Source organism: Microcebus murinus, chromosome 1, assembly GCF_040939455.1.
Source record: "Microcebus murinus isolate Inina chromosome 1, M.murinus_Inina_mat1.0, whole genome shotgun sequence".
Classification (NCBI taxonomy): domain Eukaryota; kingdom Metazoa; phylum Chordata; class Mammalia; order Primates; family Cheirogaleidae; genus Microcebus; species Microcebus murinus.
In genome coordinates this window covers 124593026-124615791 of record NC_134104.1, presented here as the reverse complement: position 1 = coordinate 124615791, position 22766 = coordinate 124593026, and the positions used below count along the sequence as shown (strand labels likewise).

Genomic DNA, 22766 nt, shown 5'->3' with positions numbered 1-22766 from the left:
AATGACTTAAGATTTCTCACTTATGATAATACTTCTTCCTCTGGGTTTCCCAAATGACAGGTTTGTTTTTTTTTCTTCCTTTGTCTAGTGACTAAATACCAGTTTCCTCCATTAGATCCTAGTCTCAGGCACCTAGTTGGACTACAACTACCTATCAGTGGAACTTGTACCAGGTGGTGGTGGTTTGCTCTCCCATTCAGCATTTTCCATCATTTGCTTAGCTATCCTCTCAGCATTGCACTGCTCCCGCTTTTGTTGTATAAGCTGCTGAAGTTCAGTTTTACAAGTTGTGATCCGAATCTGATAGGTGGATGGTAAAATTGTACTACTTAAAACCTGTATTACTGGTTTTTTATTCTGGACATTCATCACTTCTGAAACCTGCAAAACAAATAGAATTATAGGTCTTCATGTCATAAACAAAGTAAACTTGAAGACAAAAATGTACCTATGTTCTATCTGTGCATTGTATCAGCTTTTTGTTCATATTAATGTACCAGTTTTAAAATCTATTTAAATAAATGACATTTTCTCAAGGAAAACCTAGTTAAAATAAAGTTTAACCACAAATGCATTTATCTAACCTCTACATTTAGATAAGAAATTTATCAGCATAAAAATAACACTAAACAAAAATTCTCATTAATTTAAATGAAAAGAAGAAATGAAATTTCAATTTTATCAGTCTGGTTCAATTAATATTTTCATTTAAGATATGATTGGCTAGGGAAGAGTTTCCTTAAATTACAAACTAATTTCAAATACAGATGCTCCTTGACTTACAACAAGGTTACATCCCAATAAACCCATCATAAATTGAAAATATCATAAGTAGTAAATGCACTTAATACACCTAATCTACCAAATATCATGGCTTAGCCTAGCCTACCTTAAACATACACAGCACATTTACATTAGCCTACAGTTAGGCAAAATCATCTAACACAAAGCCTATTTTACAATAAAGTATTAAGTATCTCACATAATTTATTGAATACTGTACTAAATGTGAAAAACAGGATAATTGTATGCAGAAAAGTACAGTTTCCACTGAATGCATATTGCTTTTGCACCATGGAAAAGTAGAAAAATCATTAAGTCAAACCACTGTAAGTTGGGGGCTCTCTCGGTTTGTCAAAATCATCATGACATTTATCATATACAGCAAACTTGGGATGTCTTCCCAGAAGTATTTTTGCTATTTTACAAATATAACTATGTTATATTGGAGGAGGAATTAAAAAGATTTAAAAGGTTCACTATAGCCCAATAATAACCACAGTTCATAATAATGTCTTCAACTCACAATTTCAGATCACTTTTACTGGCAAATACTCTAAAACGAGACCTTTTTGGTACTTTCAATAACTAGATTTCCCCTTGGCTATAAAATTAAAAATAAACCTATCTTAGAAAGAAATATATCCTCCCTAAAGGACAAGTCACCATATTGATTTTTCCATTACAGTACACAGTCTTTAAACATCCAAAACAGCACAATGGGATTCAAAGACATGAGGACTACTGCCCAGGTAACAGTACCTGCGGAGAGGTTGACAAAGGGACACAAATGCCAGCAGAAGACTCAGAACGAGGAGGCTTCCCAGTCTGAATCACTTCTTGGTCACTTCCTTTAGGTAAGGCCTGGGGGATGTTTGGTGGCTCCAGTGACCCAAACATGCTTTTCCATTCTTCATTTACATTGGAGTCTTGTTTTACATGTTTTCTAGCTATGAAAATATGTTCAGAATAGTTAGTCTAAAGATAGCCTTAAAGTCAGTATGAGCTTATACTGCCTTTAAGGCAGTGGCAGGGAAGCAATAGACTTCACATCCTATTTGTTCCTTAAAATTTCCAATGTATTCATATTTATATATCAACTCATTAAGTCTCACTTCATTTCTATGGCAGATGGAACAGATGTGCTTTCAATGGTGTTAATAATTAGACCTAACTGCATTCTGGTTTCCTAAGGCTAGCTCAATATCAAGTAAACAGTTTATCTAAAGAAGTGACAATAAAAACTTCTTCAGGCCGGGCGTGGTGGCTCACGCCTGTAATCCTAGCTCTCTGGGAGGCCGAGGCGGGCGGATTGCTCGAGGTCAAGAGTTCGAAACCAGCCTGAGCAAGAGCGAGACCCCGTCTCTACTATAAATAGAAAAGAAATTAATTGGCCAACTAATATATATATATAAAAAAAAAAAATTAGCCGGGCATGGTGGCGCATGCCTGTAGTCCCAGCTACTTGGGAGGCTGAGGCAGAAGGACTGCTTGAGCCAGGAGATTGAGGTTGCCGTGAGCTAGGCTGACGCCATGGCACTCACTCTAGCCTAGGCAACAAAGTGAGACTCTGTCTCAAAAAAAAAAAAAAAAAAAAAAAAAAAACTTCTTCAAATGTCACTGACCACACTGCTAAAAATATGACCTCTCCATTTCTAGGATCAGTTACTTGGGAAACAAAAACAAACAAAGAAACAAAATAAAATAAATTAAAAAATCAATTGGGATATAGCTACCTCCTTACTATATAGACAGATGAGAAAGTCTTTACTTTTATCTTTGTCCAATTACAAAAAAACATAGGTAACACAAAGTTCTGGCATTACCAAAATATAGCATGAATTGCTCCCATAATTCTAATAGCCTGATGCATAGTCCTCCAACTTTATAAACCTCATAGACTATATTTTGATGATATACTATCATATTATTTTGAAAAAATAGAATACATACTATTTCAAGACTTGCTCTTCCCCCCACTTAACTAAATACTTTGAACATTTACATAACCACTCCTCTATTAATGAACATTTAGATTATTTCCTTTTTCTGCACTGAGAACATTTTTACATACATTTCTTCATATGGCTGTCAGTGGTTCTTAGGATCAATTTCCAGAACTGAAAACAGTGAGTCAAACAGTAAGGACATTTTAAATTACAGTGACTAATGTCAAACTGCCTTCTAAGAAGAATATGTTCAATTTATAATCTCACCAACAGTGTATGAAAATGCCTATTTCCTTGTATCCTTGCCAATACCAGGTATCATCAGTCTCTGCTAATCATATAGGATTAAAATGGCATCTCTCATTGTTTTAATTTGCATTTATTATTTGCCTTTTCATATATATGGATTTCTATTTTTTATCAGTTGTATATTCGAATATCCTTTTTCTTTTGGGGTGCTTGCTTTTTTCTTATTCATTTGTATGAATACTTTATATTTGTGGATGTAAACCATTAAAAATTATGTTACAAATACCTTATCCCAAATTTCGCAAGTAGAGGCTTATTTTAAATATAATTAATTAACTGCCCTCAAAAATCTGATGCTGTAACAGAGGAATTTTTAAAGGCATATACTTGGCAGTGAATATGTCTACAAAAGGGGAATCTACAAAAACCTCATAATCAATGACACTGTCACAACAGCTAACATTTCTAAATATCAAGACTGCAAATGATTAAGGCTTCTCTGGTCTCTACTCTTTTGTATTTCATTATTAGTAGCAAACCATTCTTTTAAATTCATTGGGCATTACCTACTAATAATAAACCACAAACCTTTATCTCTTTTTATATAGACCACAGCCTTTAGATTGGTAATTAAATGATTAGAAAAACAAAATTCCATCTTTAATCTTATACCTCCACATTGGAAACATGATTTTATTATAAGCCTATGGAATTAAGCCTTGGTTTGTCACAAACAGAGCTGTGGTTTTAGCAGGTTACTTAATCTCTTAATTGTTAGTCCACTTCCCTATTTTTCCTCCCCAAAATCTCCCTCCTACGTAATGGAGTCACTATATTTGAAAGTTCTATACCTGAGAAATGGGGCTTTTTATTTTATTATTATTAATTAGCTAAAAAACAGCCTTATGAAATAACAAATAATAACAAGCTAAACACACAAACAAATGTACTAACCCCGTTTGTCATCTGGTTCTTGTTTGGTTTTAACAAGATCAACTTGTCTCCCGGTTATGCCTAAGGCTGCCAGGTCAATAACACCTTTCTGACTACTATCATGAAGATGGCTCTGGTCCACTATATTGGCCTTTGCTTTATTAGATTTCATCATGAAGTCTTTCAGTGCTAGAAGTTTGTCTTCCTCTTCCTCTGTCATTCCCTAAATCCAAATAAAACCATATATTTTAGGTTACTCTCACAAGCAGTAACAATAGGCCTGAGAATGACTAAAAGGTCAAACTATTCAATTTAAAACTGAAAGAGAATACAAAAGGAGAAATTTATATGTAATGAGTATTTGAAGGCATTTTATGATATTTAAAATGTTTTATACAATTCAAGAATTGATAGGAATGCTGGCTGAATTGTAAATCTACGCAATACACCCGGCAGCATTCTAGGATAATGGCTGGAGTCAAACTACCTAGGTTCAAATTCTGACCCTATTATTATCTGTGTGATATTGGGCAAGATACCCAATTTCTCTGTACCTCTATTTATTTATCTATGTAATGAGGATAATTACTACCACCCATTTTATAAGATTATAGTGAAATTTTAATGTGTTAATCCACCTAAGATACTTGGCACACTTGAAACTGACAAATACTAAATAATTAATTTAAATAATTCAATGTGCAACTTAAATATTAAGGTAAATGTGGCAGTTCTGCATCTTCCCCTTTCCAACCATCCACAGAATCCTCTACTACCTTTTTATTATGCAAAGGAATAAAAATTCATTTAACACAATGGCAGTTCCCTTGAGGCCTCAATCTGGAATCCCACTAGAGTTTTAAAGTAATATTCACAATTCTCAGGCACAGTATGATACAAACCAACCCTAAGAAGGTAGAAAGCTAAAAAAACAAAATAAAATTGCATTAAATACAAGAATCATAGAAAGATCCTCGACTAAATTTTTTCCCAGTATTCACCTATGATTCTTGGTTTATATTCACCCCTCCTAAAATTTGCTTTAAGTAGATAATTTTATAGTTCTTTTTGTTAGTCTATGCTTTAGTCCACAAAAGGGAGGGCTATAAAAAGGAATGAAGTACTGATACATACTACAATATGTGGAACCTTGAAAACATTAAGACCAGTGAAAGAAGTCCGACACAAAAGGCCACATATTGTGTGATTCCTTATATAAAATGTCCAGATTAAGCAAATCCAGAGAGATAGAATGTAGATTAGTGGTTGCCTAGGGCTGGAGGGAGGGGAAAAGGAATGACGGTTAATAGATACAGGGTTTCTTTTTGGGGTGATGAAAATGTTCTGGAATTTAACTGTAGTGATGTGGTTGCACAACTTTGTGAATGTACTAAAAATTAATGAATTGTATACTTTAAAAGAATGAATTTTATGGTAGTGAATTGTATCTCAATTTAAAAAATAATGTTAGGACTGCATCATCAAAAGCAAAGAAAAAAAAAAACATCTGACAAGGACGTGACAAAAAAGCAAAACACAGAACAAGCATTCAGTCAAAGACAGAAAGTATATACCAGGGTGGTCCCACAACATTATAATGGAATGACCCTACACAGGTGCACCATTTTCTATCTTTTATATTTTTACTGTACCTTTTCTATGCTTAGGTATGTTTAGATACACAAATATTTATCATTGTGTTACAACTGCCTACAAGATTCAGTATAGTAACATGCCATATAGGTTTGCAGCCTAGGAGCAAAAGACTGTATCATATAGCCTAGGTTCATAGTAAGCTATACCAGGTAGATTTGTGTAAATACATTTTATGATGTTTGCACAGCAATGAAATCATCTAACAATGCATTTCTCAGAACATATCCCTGCTGTTAAACAATGCATGACTATACCAAGTTTATGGACTGGAAGAGTCAATAGTGTCAAGTCTTCTTAATGTCAAGACTTGTAATGTCCTTGTCAGTTGGTTTTTTGTTTATTTGTTTTTGATGGCACAGTCCTAACATTACAAGTCTTCTAAAGCCATTATCACCAGAAACAACATAAAACAAAGGAATATTTGTTCTTCTCTTTGCTCTCAGATGAATGAGGGGATAAATAACAGACAAATGAATATACTACGCACTGACATTTCAGAGGAATATGAGTCAGTGAGTTTTAGTGATTTTACTGTGGCACCCCGTAGTGGGAGCTGGCACTGAGGCAGCAGCAGTAGTGTGAGGGCTTGGGAGAAGAACAGGAGGAAGCAGAAAGTATTAACAGAAAGGCTATGGAAACCACTCCTTCCCACTCTCTTTTACCCATGGCAGGGCAAAACCAACACCTTAGAGCAAGGTAAGAAGAAGGGACAGGGGGCTAGAGTGGCTCCATGAGGTAACTAATGACTTATAATAAAAAGCAAATTTTAGGATGGAGGCTTTTAAATTAATATACAGGATTGATATGGGAGAAAGAAATACAAAGACTCAAAATGTCTAAGCCTAAAGAAATATAAATTAGACTGGGATAATTTTTACTGCATGCCAAAAGCTTTTTCATAAGGGTTACTTAATTCAGGAGAAACAACAAAAAACTGTGACTCAGAATCCAATTTTACACAAATTACTTTCTAAAATATAAAAGACATCTGATGTACAAGCCAAGGTTAAAAGAAAACCCAAAGAAAAAGCTCTTCAGAAATTCAAGTCACATCAAATCAAGGCTTCAAGAATATAGGAAACTGAACTGGAAGAGACACTCAGAGGCAACCATAACCTCCAGGCAAATCTAGATCTAAAAGATCCAAAATGGTTATTGACCAGCCTCCTATGGGAGCCTATTCCAATGTTCAATCAACCAAACCAAGGTTCAGGCATTAAATAGCACTAGATAGTCAGTGACAAGTAAAATACATGAAAGGATTTACATCTTAAAACTTATAAAATTCTCTCTCTGCAACTGAATGCATTTTCTCATCTTTTCTTGTTAGACAAGAGATAGCTGACAAGCATTCTCTTTACAAAAACTTGCTGCACAACTAAAGACAGTCATTAATGTCCCTCGGTATTTGCCTTATGGTTCATGAAGCATATACTCAACAATTGTATTCTTTATTTCTAACATCATTTTTATTCCTATCTTGACTTTTCTAGATCCCACACACCCTCATAAAACAGGATGCTGAATTTGGACTTAAAATTTCTAAAGAGGCTTTACCAATGCCAACTATAATAAAAAGATTACTCCCTAGTTCTAACACAATTTGTTAATTGATCCAAATTTATAGGTTTTTCAGATACAGCGGTAAACTGCTGGTTTATTCCACCTAAGATGCATTATAAACTCAAGTTATTGTAGCTCTTTGTATGTAGTAAGAACTCAATAAATTTGGACTGAAATGAACCAGGACCTTTCTATATTGCATCTGTGCTTTGCAACATTTTTGCTAGCTGAATTTCATTATATTTTTGGTAAAATATGGAATTGAATCAAAAATATTACTTAAATCTAAGGTTATTTCTACTGTCTTGCCCTCATTTATTTAGCCAGTAATCACAAACCAAACTTAATAGGTCTCCCTCCTTACCATCATCCTAGTATCTTTGCTCGGATAACAAAGCAAATGCATAAAATGTCTGCTGTAGTTATTTCCTCATTTTTTATAATGTAATACTAATCAATAAAAAATACTTTAATATAGCTAAATGGATGCTTCAATATTTTTGAGGTTTGCGTTTAAATGTAAGATTTCAGAAGGGTGATACAACCTGTGAGAGCAATTTCTTCAGAAGCTGTGCTATTGTGGGATCCTCAGGTGGAGGGCAGTCAGGAAGAGACCCATTTCGTTTCTTCTGACGCATGTGAAGATGTCTGAACAAGCTAGTAATATCTTTAGATCGCAAAGCATAATCAAATATAGAACGACTTACTGGCTCTTTTAAAACACTGAGCAGAACAAGTTTCCTTTCAATCTATATTAGAAAAATAAAAAGAATCAGCCAAAAATACAACATACAGTACAGTTATTTTCAAGTTCAATAAATACAATCATGAAAAGTTAACATATACATTTCTTTTCTAAGAAAACGAGAGAGATCAACATCTGTAATTTTTGTGTAGAAGGAAAAAGAATACTAGTGGACTTTAAAGAGGTAAGGCATTTCTTACTTTTCATTGTTAGCACTAGAGGTCACATCTGTGTCTATCATATTGGAAGACTAAGAAAACTACCTATGCCAGAAAATTTTAGAAAAAAAGAGAGTCTTTTCTAGATCCCAATATGTCAGATGACATCCCAGATCTAAAAAGTACCCACAGTTCACAGGTCTAACAATAAGTAGGTACTGACCCAGAAAAGATGCTCAGTGACCACAGGTCTTCTTTCAGTCATCACATCTTCCCAGTGGATTCAACCACTGAGAATAAATATATTATGCTCTCCATAGAGTTTATAAAATCCTTCCTTTTATTATCCAAAAGATTATTTTCCTCATCAATGACTATATAATAAAATAAATGAGCACTACTAACAATAACCAAGAAGATTTTCTTTAGATATATCAATATTTAACTACCTGGTGAGTTGGCCAGTGAAAACCAGCATAAAAGGTTACCTTTTGTCTAAACCAAACTAGAGAAAGACAAGATTCATGAAATAAATGGGTAATTAGCCTCTTAACTCCTGATCCTGACCTTTCAAAATATAAAACAATGATAAATGCAAACGTTTAATGAACAAACTTCTAAATAGAATATCTACTCAAAGGAGTAGGTATCTCTAGACCTAATTTCCAATGACCCATAAATAAATATATATATTTTTATTTTGGCATATTATGGGGGTACAGATTTTAAGGTTTCAATAAATGCCCATTACCCCCCTCCCCCCACAAGTCTGAGTCTCCAGCATGACCATCCCCCAGATGGTGCACATCTCACTCATTATGTATGTATATACCCGTCCCCCTCCCCCCTGCACAATACCCTATTACTGTAGTACCTATGTGTCCACTTAGGTGCTGATCAGTTAATACCAGTTTGCTGGTAAGTATATGTGGTGCTTGTTTTTCCATTCTTGGGAAACTTCACTTAGTAGCATGGGTTCCAGCTCTAACCAGGAAAATATAAGATGTGCTATATCACCGTTGTTTCTTAGAACTGAATAGTACTCCATGGTATACGTATACCACATTTTATCAATCCATTCTTGGATTGATGGGCACTTGGGCTGTTTCCACAGCCTTGCAATTATGAATTGTGCTGCTATAAACATTCGAGTGCAGGTATCTTTTTTGTAGAGTGTCATTGGATCTTTTGGGTAGATGCCCAGCAATGTTTAAAAAGGCATTTTTTTTCTGGTAGTTCCATCCAACTTTCATGTATATATAAATTGTTCTTAGGGTAAAAATAAAAAATTCTATAAACTCTACAAAATAAAGAATGATGATCCCCAGAAATGAATGAATCTATGAGGAAAGTAAGCACTATCGACATAGCTAAAGCTTCCTAGTTTCTAGACTTTAGCCAAGGCATTTTCTCCAACAAAAGGGAAGGCAAATTAAGATACAAAGGTAGAAGAAAGCCAGAAAGGCATGTAAATTTTCAAATGGGAAATGGAGTTTTGGTAAAAAGTAAAATAATAAAATAATTATAAATAAAAATAAACAGAGATTTCATATTATTTTAACAGCCAGAATCATACTTTAACATTTCATTCAATTTAAGTATCTATTTTGATAGTTGGCTGTCGAGCAAGATGAAGGGTATAAACACTGACAAGCTAGGTAAATAAAATTTGGCTTGTACAAACCATAGACCCAAAGATTATTATTAAGAATTATACTGCTAGAGGTAAAGGCCAGGGGGTTAGGGGGAGGAGGCTGTTAGATTAAAAAAGAAAAGAAACAAAACCAATTAGTGTTACAAAAAAACCCCCACAAATATTTGAAAAGGACTTTTGCTAATGTATTATAAAAGATGCCTTTGGCTGAAATCAGTTATACTTTTTACAATAAAAAGCAGAGGTCCATCAATATATATTTCTGCTGGGTTATATTTCCTTTTAACAGTAAATGCTTTACAATAGTACATAAAAAAAATAAAGTATGAACTGTTGCATGCTATATTAGGCATAACATGATATATAACATAATATTCCCTTGAACTTTTCTCACCTTCAAAGTTGCTTGGTCCATTAACAAGTTTGAAAGGAGTATGTATGAAAATGCTATAGCCCAATTTAAATCTCTAAAAATTTAAAGTAAAATAGAACTCTCTAAACATTTTTTAAAGGGACACAGTTCAGAAGGAGGATTGACTCCAAGTTGGAACACGTATACCTGTATTATTGGTTGGGTAATATATGGGTCAAGATAAGGCATCAGTTTACAGTAGACATCAGCTGTACTTATTTGATGGGCTACCACTGTGATAAATCCCACGGCACCATAGCGTATCCACAAATTAGGATGACACAGGAAGGGAGCTAAAGAGGGAGGAAAAAAAGGTATGTTTCAAATACGTTAATTTTCAACTATCATGATAAACAAAATTTCACTTTATAACATAATTGAGAAAGGGATTATACCACAATGTTACTATCAGATGCCTTCACATACTCAATTACATTGAGTTATAAACGCAACCAAGTGAATACACTATTATTATAATATTCTCTTATCATAAATGTCAGTAATACTATAAAAGAATAAAAAGTTACCTCTTCTCTGAGGATTTAAAATTTATATTTTTTTACCTGGGGCTAAAAGTAGATAGGCACCTACTTATTTATTATATTAGACTTAAAACTATTATACAGAATCATAAAAAGTCCCAACAATACACAGCAAACTAATACTCTCCTACTTGCATCCCCACAGAAGTTCAAAGACATAGCATCGACCACACAAGAAGCAGAGAAACTGGGGAGTTCTTACTTCTCCAAGCCATAGCCTAAAGTTTAAGGAAACAATTTGACCTATCTGACATTCTTTTTAATGTATAGATTTGAACAATCTAATACATAATTCATAATTTCATTTACAAGGCATTATACATGGAAACTAAAAAGGCAGGAAACATGATGCCTACTCTTAAAAAGTTCAAACTATATTATTAAGCCAGAAAACTAAATGTCTTTTTATCCTTTTAAACAATTTTATGTATTAAACCTAACATCACTGATTTTAACTAACCAAATTTAGAATTTGATTTAGAATAAAATTCAAACTTCTAAAAGCAAAAAAAAAAGCATTTGTATTAGCTCTGAGCATGTTAAGACAATAGCATTCAGAGGATATTTATTTCATAAGAAATTCAATAGAGAAATAAGAATGCCATCATATGCTAATAATAAGGGGAAGGAGAAAAGATTCACTCATAATCTCTCTCCAAAGTTCTCACTTTTATTATTTCATAAGCACCCTGCAGCTTCTGATCCATCCAACAAGGGCAGGCTGGCATTTTCCCTTTGACAAGAGGGAAAATAAGGACTGAAAAAACACTAATTAAACTTCAGAAAGTAGCTAACCCTATAAAGGCTTAACAGGAGTTGGGAACTGTACTATACTGAATTATTTGCCCCAATTCTTAACCTTGCTGCATTACACAATCATACTCACATACTCTGTATGCACTTGTGGTATACAACGATACTTCTGTGCTCCTTGCTTTTGGCTCAGTCATATTACTTGCTTTGGCCAAATGAATATTAGCAGAGGTAACACAAGCGAAACTTGAAAATTGCTGCATAGCTAGGTTTGCCCTCTCGTGTCTCTTATCACCATGAGAAGAACAAAATGTGGGTAGCTGCTGCCCATACAACCAGGGCCCCAGAATGAGACAGATGAATCAGTCACTGCACACAATCTGAAGATGCACAGCCTGAAGTAAAGCCACCCATATGACCTACATACTCATAATGAGAAATTTATTGAAATATTCTGAGATTTTATGGTTGCCGCAGTAACTGACTAATACAAAGCACTTCAAATACTCAAAAAATAAGGAGCCCAAATCAAAAGAATTTCCTATTAAACAACATACTCAATCTTTTCTCTATCCAACACATTCAAATTATCTGAAAACAAGCATGAGGGAAGTATTCATAATATCTAAGTGAGAAGAGTACAGTTTTTAGAAAGACTATGAAAGAAATCATGATAACCATCAAAAACACCACCACCATTCCCTTTGAGAATCATTACAATAGACAGTAATATCAAAAAGATGCAGAATAGGGCATTTCAGCATTCAATCCCTTGTAGTAAAATCAATTTTAACTATTCATGCATGAAAATACCATTACAAGAGCTAAGGAGCCCAGATGAGAGGTTAGAGTACTTGGGTATAGCAGAAAAATAAGAAAAGCCACCTTGACAGGGGTAGAAAAGATAGTTTTACATTATCCACATAAACATTCTCCCAAGCCTGAGCAGTACAAAGCAGAGCAATACCTTCCCAAGTAGGGGAAGCACATTAAGTGAATACCCAACTTTGCCACAGGCTATAGCACCAAGCCCAAACCAGTAAAACCCAGACTCTATCCCCTTCCCTTTAGTCCCACACTCCAGGACAACCACCATGGACCCAGGACCCAGACCTGTCCCTGCAGACTCAGCCTTGAGACCAGCCCCAGTGTCCGGCTGGCCCCAGAGGACACAGGCTTGAGTGGACCTGGGGTCCAGGTGCACCCCAGTAGACCCTTGCACACACCTGGGCACTGCAGGCTCGGGCTCCAGGCCAATCTCCATAGAACATGGACCTAGGCCCAGACTCATGCCCATGGACTCAGGTTCTAGACTCCCTCAAATGGACCTTCGCATCAAGCTAGTTCTCATGGACTTAGGACCAGACCCATCCCCGTGAACCCAGGTATTAGGCCCAACCCAGAGCCAAGAAACCTCCCACAGACTCAGTCTCAAGGCTAGCCCTAACACCAGGACAGCCCCCATGCACTCAAGTTTCAGGGCAATACCCACAGACACAGGCTCTAGACTCACGCCGCTGAACAAAGTCAACAGGCCCACATCAATGGACCCTAGCACCAGACTGGTTGCTATGGACCCAGGATCAAGGCTGGCCCCAATGAACTAAGGCTCCAGGCCCAACTCTGTGGACCTAGGCATCAGGCCAGCCCCTGTGGAACCAGATGCCAGGCTTGCAAACCCACTGACCCAGACACCAGGCCAGCCTGCATAAGTACTCCAGCAGCTAGCCCACAAATAGACCCTGCCAGACAGCCCACCCAAAATCTCTGGATGGGCTGACTGGTAAAGGGCTTTCTCTGCTGAAGAAAAGGTACCTACTTCTTCAAATACACAGACATCAATGCAAGGCCACAGGATCACAAATAATCAGAGAAACATAACACCATCAAAGCAATATGATAAAGCACTAGAAATGAGGATCCAAAAACTTCCTGAAAAAGAAATCATAACAACCATCTTAAAAAAGCTCAGTGAGCTACCTGGAAATATGGATAGACAACTAAATGAAGTCAGGAAAACAATACAAAAACAAAATGTAAAGTTCAACAAAGAGATGTGAACCACAACACAGAACCAAACAGAAATTTTGGACCAGAAGAACACAATGCCTGAACTGAAAAATTTCACAGAAAGCTTTCATAGCAAACTGTTGTGGTGGCTCACGCCTATAATCCTAGCACTCTGGGAGGCTGAGGCGGGCTGATTGCTCAAGGTCAGGAGTTCGAAACCAGCCTGAGCAAGAGCAAGTAAGACCCTGTCTCTACTTAAATTGGAAAGAAATTAATTGGCCAACTAAAAAATATATATAGAAAAAAATTAGCTGAGCATGGTGGCACGTGCCTGTAGTCCCAGCTACTCAGGAGACTGAGGCAGAAGGATCGCTTGAGCCCGGGAGTTTGAGGTTGCTGTGAGCCAGGCTGATACCACAGCATTCTAGCCAGGGCAACAGAATGAGACTCTGTCTCAAAAAAAAGAAAAAAAAAAAAAACCTGTTTCAATGAGCTTGAAAAAAAGACATAGACAGAATTTTGAAGGTAACAAAAGAAAATCAACTCACCACATACAAAAGAATCCTTGTATGATTATCATTAGTTTTCTCAGCAGAAATCTTTCAGGCCAGGGGAGATTAGATGATATAGTCAAAGTGCTAAAAGAAAAAACTTCAACCAAGAATACCATACTCAGCAAGGCCATCTTTCAGAAATGAAGAAGAGATAAAGACTTTCAAAAACAAACAAAAGCTGTAGGAGTTCATCACTACTAGACCAGCCTTAGAAAAAATGCTAAGGGGAGTTCTTCAAGTTGAAATGAAAGAATGCTAACTATTAATAATAATATGAAAATAAGAAAGTATAAAACTCACTGCAAAGGGAAGAATACAGATAAATTCAGAATATTCTAATACCGTAATAGCGATGCATTAACTTTTAACTCCAGTATAAAAGTTAAAAGACAAAAGTATTTAAAATACTATAGCTACAATAGTTTGTTAATTAACACACAATACTTAAAAGATGTAAACTATGACATCAATAACATAAAATGTGGAGGGAAGAGAATTTTTGTACAAGGCCGAAGATGTTATCAACCTAAAATACAGTTATGATTATAAAATATTTTCTGTAGGCTTCATGGTAACTACAAAGAAAAAACCTGTAATACACATACAAAAGATAAATAGAAAGGAATCAAAGCAAAGCACTACAAAAAAAATCATCAAATCACAAAGGAAGATAGAAAAATAGGAAGAATGGAATAAAGGAATTGCAAAACAGCCAAAACAATTAAAAATATGACAGTAGCAAGTCCTTAACAATCAATACTTACATGGGAATTCTCCAATCAAAAGACATAGTGGCTGAATCAATTAAAAAACAAGACCCAACTATACCTACAAGAGACTCATTTTAGCTTTTAAGATACAAGTAAGCTGAAAGGATAGAAAAAGATATTCCATGCAAATGGTAATCAAAAGAAAAGAGGGATGGCTACAATTCCATCAGATAAAATAAAATTTAAGTCAAAACTGTAACAAGAGACAAAGAAAGTCATTATAAATTATAATAATAAAGGAGTGGCCAGGCAGGCTGGCTTCCACCCATAAGCCCAGCGGGAGAGGCCTGAGAATCGAGGTGAGAGAATCACTTGAGGCCAGGAGCTTGAGACCATCCTGGGTAACACAATAAGAAGCAACACACTATCTCAACAACAGAAACATTAGCCAGGTGTGGTGGCATGGCCTGCAGTCCTGGCTATTTAGGAGGATGAGGAAGGAAGATCGCTTGAGCCCAGGAGTTTCAGGCTGCAATGAGCTATGATTATACTAGTACATCCTAACCTAGGCAACAGAGCAAGGCCCTGTCAATCAATCAATCAACCAACAAACAAACAAACAAATAAATAAATAAATGAATAAATAAAAAAATAAAAGATAGGTCAATTTATCAAGAGGATACAACAATAACAAACATATATATGTGTGTGTACTCAACATTAGAAGACCTAAATACATAAAACAAATATTAACAGAACTGAAGAAATAGACAACAAAAGTCTCCTCATTAATAGTAGGGGACTTCAATGCCCTACTTTCAACAATCGATAGATCATCCAGACAGAAAATCAATAAGGAAACAGCATATGTGAAAAACAGCATAGATCAAATGGACTTCACAGATATCTATAGAACAACTTATCTAACAGCAACAGAATATACATTCTTCTCAAGTGCACACAAAACATTCTCCACGACAGATTATATGTTGAACCACAAAACAAATTTTAACAAACTGAAGAAGTTGAAATCATATCAAATATCTTTTTTGACCATGATGGTATAAAACTAGAAATCAGTAACGGGAGGAAAATTAGAAAAATCACAAATATGTGGAAATTACACAACATACTCCTTAACAACCAATGGGTCAAAGAAAATTTATGGAATGCCTCAAAAGTAGTTCTAAAGCTTATAGTAATAAACATCTACATTAAGGGTAAAAAAAATCTCAAATAAACAACCTAATTGTATATACTGAGGAACTAGAAAAAGAACAAAGCCCAAAGTCAGCAGAAGGAAATAATAAAGATCAGAACAGAAATAAATGAAATAGAGACTAGAAAACAACAGAAAAGATCAATAAAAACTAAGAGCTAGTTTTCTGAAAAAGTAAAGTCAACAATCCTTTAGCTAGACTAAGAAAAGAGAGAAAACTCCAAAAAATTATAAAGAGACATTATAAATGATACCACAAAAATACAAAGGATAGGAGACTACTATGAATATTACACCAACAAATTAGATAACTTAGAAGAAATGAATAAATTCCTAGAAATATACAACCTACCAAGACTGAATCATAAGGAAATAAAAAATCTGAACAGACCCATAACAAGTAGGGAGATTCAATCAGAAATCAAAAGCCTCCCAACAAAGAAAAGCCTAAGGACTACAGGCTTCATTAGTAAATTTCACCAAACATTTAAGAAAAAATTAATGCCAATCCTTCTCAAATTCTTCCAAAAAAATTGAAGAGGAAGGAACACTTCTAGACTCATGTTACAACACCAGTATTATCCTGATACCAAAGCCAGAACAGAACACAGTAAAAGAAAAAAGAAAATTACAGGACAATATCCCTAATGAACATAGATGTAAAAACCCTCAATAAAATACTTGCAGATTAAATTCAACAACACATTAAAAAGATCACACACCATGATCAAGCAGGATTTATCTCTGGGAAGCAAGATGTTCCAATATACACAAATCAGTAAATGTGATACACCACATTAACAGAATTAAGGACAAAAATCACACAATCATCTAAGTAGATGCAGAAAAGCATTTCACAAAATCCAACATCCTTCAAAAACAAAACCCAACAAATTAGGTATAGAAGCAATATACTTTAACATAATAAAGGTCATATATGGCAAGCCCACAGCTAACATCATACCCAATACTCAACACTGCATAGCTAAAAGCTTTTCCTCTAAAATCAGAACAAGACAAGGGTGGCCATTCTCACCACTTCTATTTATCATAGTACTAGAAGTACTAGCCAGAGCAATTAGGCAAGAAAAAGAAATAAAAGTATCCACATTGGAAAGGAAGAAGCTAAACTGTCTCTACTTAGAGATGACATGATTGTATATATAGAAAACCCTAAAGATTCCACCAAAAAAATCACTGGCCCAATAAAATAATTCAGTAAGATTAAAAGCTACAAAGTCAACATATAAAAATCAGTTGTTTCTACACAATAACAAGGAACTATCTGGAAAAAAATTGAGAAAATGATCACATTTACAATAGCATTTAAAAGAATAAAATGCTTAAGAATAAATTTAACCAAGAAGGTGAAAGATCTGTATACTGAAAACTATAAAACATTGATAAAAGAAATTGAAGAAGACACAAATAAGTTAAAAGATATCCCATATTCAATTCATTGGAAGAATTGTATTGTTAAAACACCCATACTACCCAAAGTGAGCTACAGATTCAATGAAGTCCCTATCAAAATTCCAATGACATATTTCACAGAAATAGAAAAAACAAACCCTAAAATTTGTATGGAACCACAAAGACCCAGAATAGGCAAAGTAATCTAGAACAAAAAGAACAAAGCTAGAGGCATCACATTTCCTGCTTTCAAAATATACTACAAAGCTATATAGTAATTAAAGTACTATAGTACTAGCATTAAAAACAGACATATAAACCAATGGAAGAGAATAAAAGCCCAGCAATAAATCCATGAATTTACAGTCAACTAATCTTGGACAAAGATGACAAGAACGTACATTATGAAAAGGATAGTGATTTCAATAAATGATGGTGAGAAAACTGGCTGTCCACAGGCAGAAAAATGACATTGAACTTATCCCACTCCATATACAAAAATCAACTCAAAATGTATTGAACACTTAAACATAAGACCAGAAACAGTAAAATTACTAAAAGAAAACAGAGAGAAAAAGCTTCTTGTCACTGGTTTGAGCAATGGTTTCTTCTATATGACCCCAAAAACACAGGGAGCAAAAGTAAAAATAGATAAACGGTATTACATAAAACTAAAAAGCTACTGCACAGCAAATAAAACAATGAACATAGTAAAGCGAGAACCTACAGAATGGGAGAAAATATTTGCAAGCCATCATTTGATAAGAGCTTAATATCCAAAATATGTAAGAAACTCGAACAACTCCATAGCAAGAAAATAAATAATCCAATGTAAAAATAAGCAAAGGACCTGAACAGACATTTCTCAAAAGAAGACAAACAGGTATATTAAAAAATGGTCAATGTCACTAATCACCAGGAAGATACAAATCAAACCCACAATAAGATACCACTTCACACCTGCCAGGGTGGCTAGTATCAACAACAACAACAAAAAAGACAACAAGTGTTGGCAAGGATGTGAAGAAAAAGGGAACCCTAGTAAAATGTTGGCTGGAATATAAATTAGTATAGCCATTATGAAAAACAATAAGGAGGTTCCCAAAAACATTAAAAATAAAACTATCTATGATCTAGCTATCTCACTACTTATAATCTAGCAATCATACTTCTGGTTATATAATCAAAGGAAATGGAGTTAGCATAGCAAAGAGGTAGCTGCACTCCATGTTCCCTACAACATTATTCACAATAGCCAAGATATGGAATCAACAGAGTCCACTAACAGATGAATGGATAAAGAAAACATGGTATATATATATATATATATATATATATATATATATATATATATAATGAAATACTATTCCACCTTAAAAAAAGAAAATCCTGTTATTTGCAACAACATGGATGAACCTGGAAGACATTAGGCTAAGTGAAATAAGACAGGGACAGAAAGACAAATACTATATGATCTGACTAATATGTAGAATCTAAAAGAGTTGAACTCACAGAAGTGGAGAGTAGAATGGTGGTTGACAGGGGCTGGGAAAGAAGGTAGAGTAGAATGGAGAGATGTTAGTAAAGGATACTAAGTTTCAGGCAGGATGAATAAATTCTGAAGATCTATTGCACATTATGGCAACTATAGTTAATAATAATGTATTGTATATTTGAAAATCACCATGAAAGTATAAATCTTAAATGTTCTCACCACACACACACACTATGTGAAGAGATGAATATGTTAATTAGCTTGATTATGATAATCATTTCACAACATATATACACGTCAAAACATCATGTTGTACACAATAAATATACACAATCTTTATTTGTCAATTATACCTCAATAAAGCTGGATAAAACCGAATCACTATAACAGGCTACATACTGTTTAAATACAGAAGAACAGAGAGATATATAGTTTATCACTTATTTTAAGTTATTAACATTATTAAAAACTATTTTGTTAAGTAGTCAAAATGCCAATAAGTGATTGTTTACTTGACTTTTCTCAGCAAGGCTTTTGATTTTTCATAGTTAGTACCAAATTCAGTTCTAGTTTTCAGGGAGTTATCCACCTAAAAAGTTGTACCACACTGGGTTTATTCTATACATAAATATCATTTATTTTGACACAAAACTAAAGATTTATGAGCATCCCATATATTCATTCTGGCATCAATAACTAGAAATAGCAGGATCCAGAAAAATCTCTGCCAAGTTTGAGTGCAGGGGTAAAAAAAATATATTTATGATGATTTTTGCTTTAAAATTGATGGACTTTCATTTTTTAAATAAACGCTAGTTATAAACTATATTAAACTTCAAAAATAATTTCCAAATAACTAGGAAACAGAAGAAATGTATTATGTGAAATTATAACACAAGAGTACATATACATACATACAGAGGTTTATAAAAATAAAGAGAACCAAAGTCCAAAGCAAGAGAAACTCAACTTCTGAGAGGTAGGGCCACTTTCACGGGAGAAAAAGAAAACAATAATGCGAGAATTCAAAAAATGAGAATGAATAGGAAAATAGGCCAAGTAGCAAGATATGCATGTAAAGATGATAAATTTTCTCCTTACTATTATTATGAGAACAGGTACTTTCTATAACTGCCTTATACTATACAAAGCCAGAAATTCAAAGAACATCCGAAAATATTTTATTATAATACTGATCAGTTTTGGTTCCTAATTCACTAGCTCCTTAAAAAAAAAAAAATGGCAAAAACTTAGAGATAATGAACCCCTGAAGGTACAGGGCTATGCAGCTTATACAAAAAAATCAAAAACACTTCTACGTAATAGAGAGTATTATGATTGTGTTGCCAATATTCAATAATTTTCTATGAAACTTGTAATTACTTTTAGCATAATCATCAAAAAATTTAAACCAAATTAGTTAAAAAGCCATAAGAATTCTAGATATGAGAATGCAAAATAAGAAATCTATGTATGTTTTAATTTTCCACAAATTAAAAATAATGTGTATTTGTGCTTTAATATTTTCCAGAATTTTTATCTCTACTAGCTACCATCTAATATCTAAATGATCAAAATAAATAATAATTCCCTTGTCTTTTTTTCTCTGAAGATTGCCTCAAAGAAAATCTGTTATTCAAGTCTAACCAATTAACTTTCTATTAATTTTCCTTTGCAAAGCATTTAGCAGTCATTAAGTATTTTATCTAAACAGACAATTTTCTAAGATTTTATGTCCTCCCAGTACAGAGCCAACTGGCAATCTTCCATTGCTTCCTTTCTTAAAATGAAGTAATAATAAAATTAAATGTTGGAGATAGTCTCAGTTTTAGAATTTTCTATATTTATTTGTTTGCTGTTATTCTGAATTTTAAAGAAGTTTAAAGGAAATAGATGAGTGCTATCAAGGTCAAGTAATTAATTCCTTTTGTTAGTTCATAAAATTATTATACTAACATTGGTAACTTCAATATTATGAATTCTTAACTGGTAATCAATGCAATGACAGATGTCATAGACAATGTTTCACATCTAATTTCCAACTTGATAGTGATTAAGTATCCAAAAATAAGTTTAATCTTCAGACCAGTCAAATCTTTATCCACATCATGTTAAAAAACAAAAAATCCTTGTTTCTATCCCAAGGGTGACAAAAATAAAGTGATACTTCCCAACCTAGGCTGGAGAACCAAATAAGTCTGCTTATCTGTCTCTCTCATACATATAAGTAAGCATACACACACATACATATATGTACACCCATACAATCTATAATAGGAACAATAAAGCTACAATTCTTATTCTATATTACCTAGAAATTTCATAAAGTTCTTCTCAAACCCTAATTTTCCCATTCTAATTTGGAGAAACAGAAACTTACCAATATCACTGGCAAATTCATAGACATGGGGTTTTTGTAGCAGCCCTAACTGGCACATACAAGTAAGGGCATTAAGAGCTTTCACAATAACAAATTCTTCAGCATCACTAAGACCTTGTTGCAGCAGGGGCTTAAGAATTGAGGAGCTTTGCCAGCCAACGTAGGCAGCAACACCTGAAAATGAGAAGCAACATTACATGACCATTCAGTATCTTAAAGTATATATACCTCATTAAGTAAAACAAACAAACAAAAAAAATTAAACAAAAGCCAAGCATATTGATCAATACCCAGTATAATAAATGAAAAAATTCTGGGACTCCACAGAAAAGCAAAGATCCTAAGAACTTACAAAAAAACAAAAACATAGGTCTCCTAAAAAGGAAGAAGAATCAGATTGGCATCAGATGATCTTCAGCGACAATGGAGGAAAGAAGACAATAGAGCAAGACCTTCAAAGTTATGAAAGGAATTCTATATTCAAACTGTCAATTAAATAAGAAAACAAAAATAAGTCATTTCGAGACACGCAAAGACTATAAAGGTTTATCTCCCATGCAACCTTTTCTAAGAAAGTTTTTTGAGGATATTCCAGTAAAATAAAAGGAAGATACAGAAAGTACGAAATGGTAGATCTAACAAAAGATCTTAAGGGGGGGAAAGGAATGATAGCTAGCAAAGATCTAGAAATCACCCCAAATTAGAACTAAAAACTAATAAATTCTAAGAATATCCTGGCCGGGCGCAGTGGCTCACACCTGTATTCCTAGCACTCTAGGAGGCCGAGGTGGGTGGATCGCTTAAGGTCAGGAGTTCGAAATCAGCCTGAGCAAGAGCGAAACCCCATCTCTGCTAAAAATAGAAAGAAATTAATTGGCCAACTAAAAAATATATATATAGAAAAAATTAGCCAGGCATGGTAGCACATGCCTATAGTCCCAGCTACTCGGGAGGCTGAGACAGAAGGATTGCTTGAGTCCAGAAGTTTGAGGTTGCTGTGAGCTAGGCTGATGCCATGGCATTCTAGCCTGAGCAACACAGTGAGACTCTGTCTCAAAAAAATAAAAAAAGAATATCCTAAGAAGAAAAACAAAATAGTAACAAAAAATTGATTTAAAAAAAAGAAGCTAGATATTATAGATTTGGCGAAGAAGAAATATTACTTTTCTCTTTAAAAAGAAAATGAAGGTATCAAAAATTCTAGAACAAAAAATTATTCAAGAAAGTCATGGTTCAAATACGAAATAGATTAAAATGTGCAATGTATTTAGTAACTGAAAGTGAAAAGAAAAGTAGAATCCATTTGCCTTGCTATAAACATGCTCCAGTAGTAGTACAGGGGTCATGGTACTGGGATTGTGATGAAGCAAATATAATTATATATAGTACACTACTTGGCTCTACAGTCAATGAAATTTACACATTCATAATCATGTAAATCATGTAAATTTTGCTTTGAACCTTCAGAATCAGTCTATACATAAAATACTTCATTATGATTATAGAACAGAATGTAAGTATTCTGTTCTATAATCATAATAAACTCTGAATTCTCAACTAACTAAAGAATAAGAAGATAGAGGAAGAGAGA

At 34.2% G+C, this 22766-nt stretch overlaps 1 protein-coding gene across 6 annotated transcripts in view; it reads right to left on the bottom strand.

Moving 5' to 3' along the window:
- The window catches only part of PIK3R4 (phosphoinositide-3-kinase regulatory subunit 4), a 65271-nt gene that overhangs the window by 19604 nt on the left and 22901 nt on the right, over positions 1–22766 (bottom strand). For all 6 annotated transcript variants that reach the window (XM_012766920.3, XM_020288192.2, XM_076005392.1 and 3 more), the window contains 6 exons: positions 21176–21349; positions 10247–10392; positions 7676–7879; positions 3933–4134; positions 1543–1730; positions 171–381 (listed from right to left, as the gene is read on the bottom strand). In XM_012766920.3, the coding sequence (XP_012622374.2) occupies positions 171–381; positions 1543–1730; positions 3933–4134; positions 7676–7879; positions 10247–10392; positions 21176–21349 (1125 nt within the window). The remainder of the gene's footprint in view (positions 1–170; positions 382–1542; positions 1731–3932; positions 4135–7675; positions 7880–10246; positions 10393–21175; positions 21350–22766) is intronic.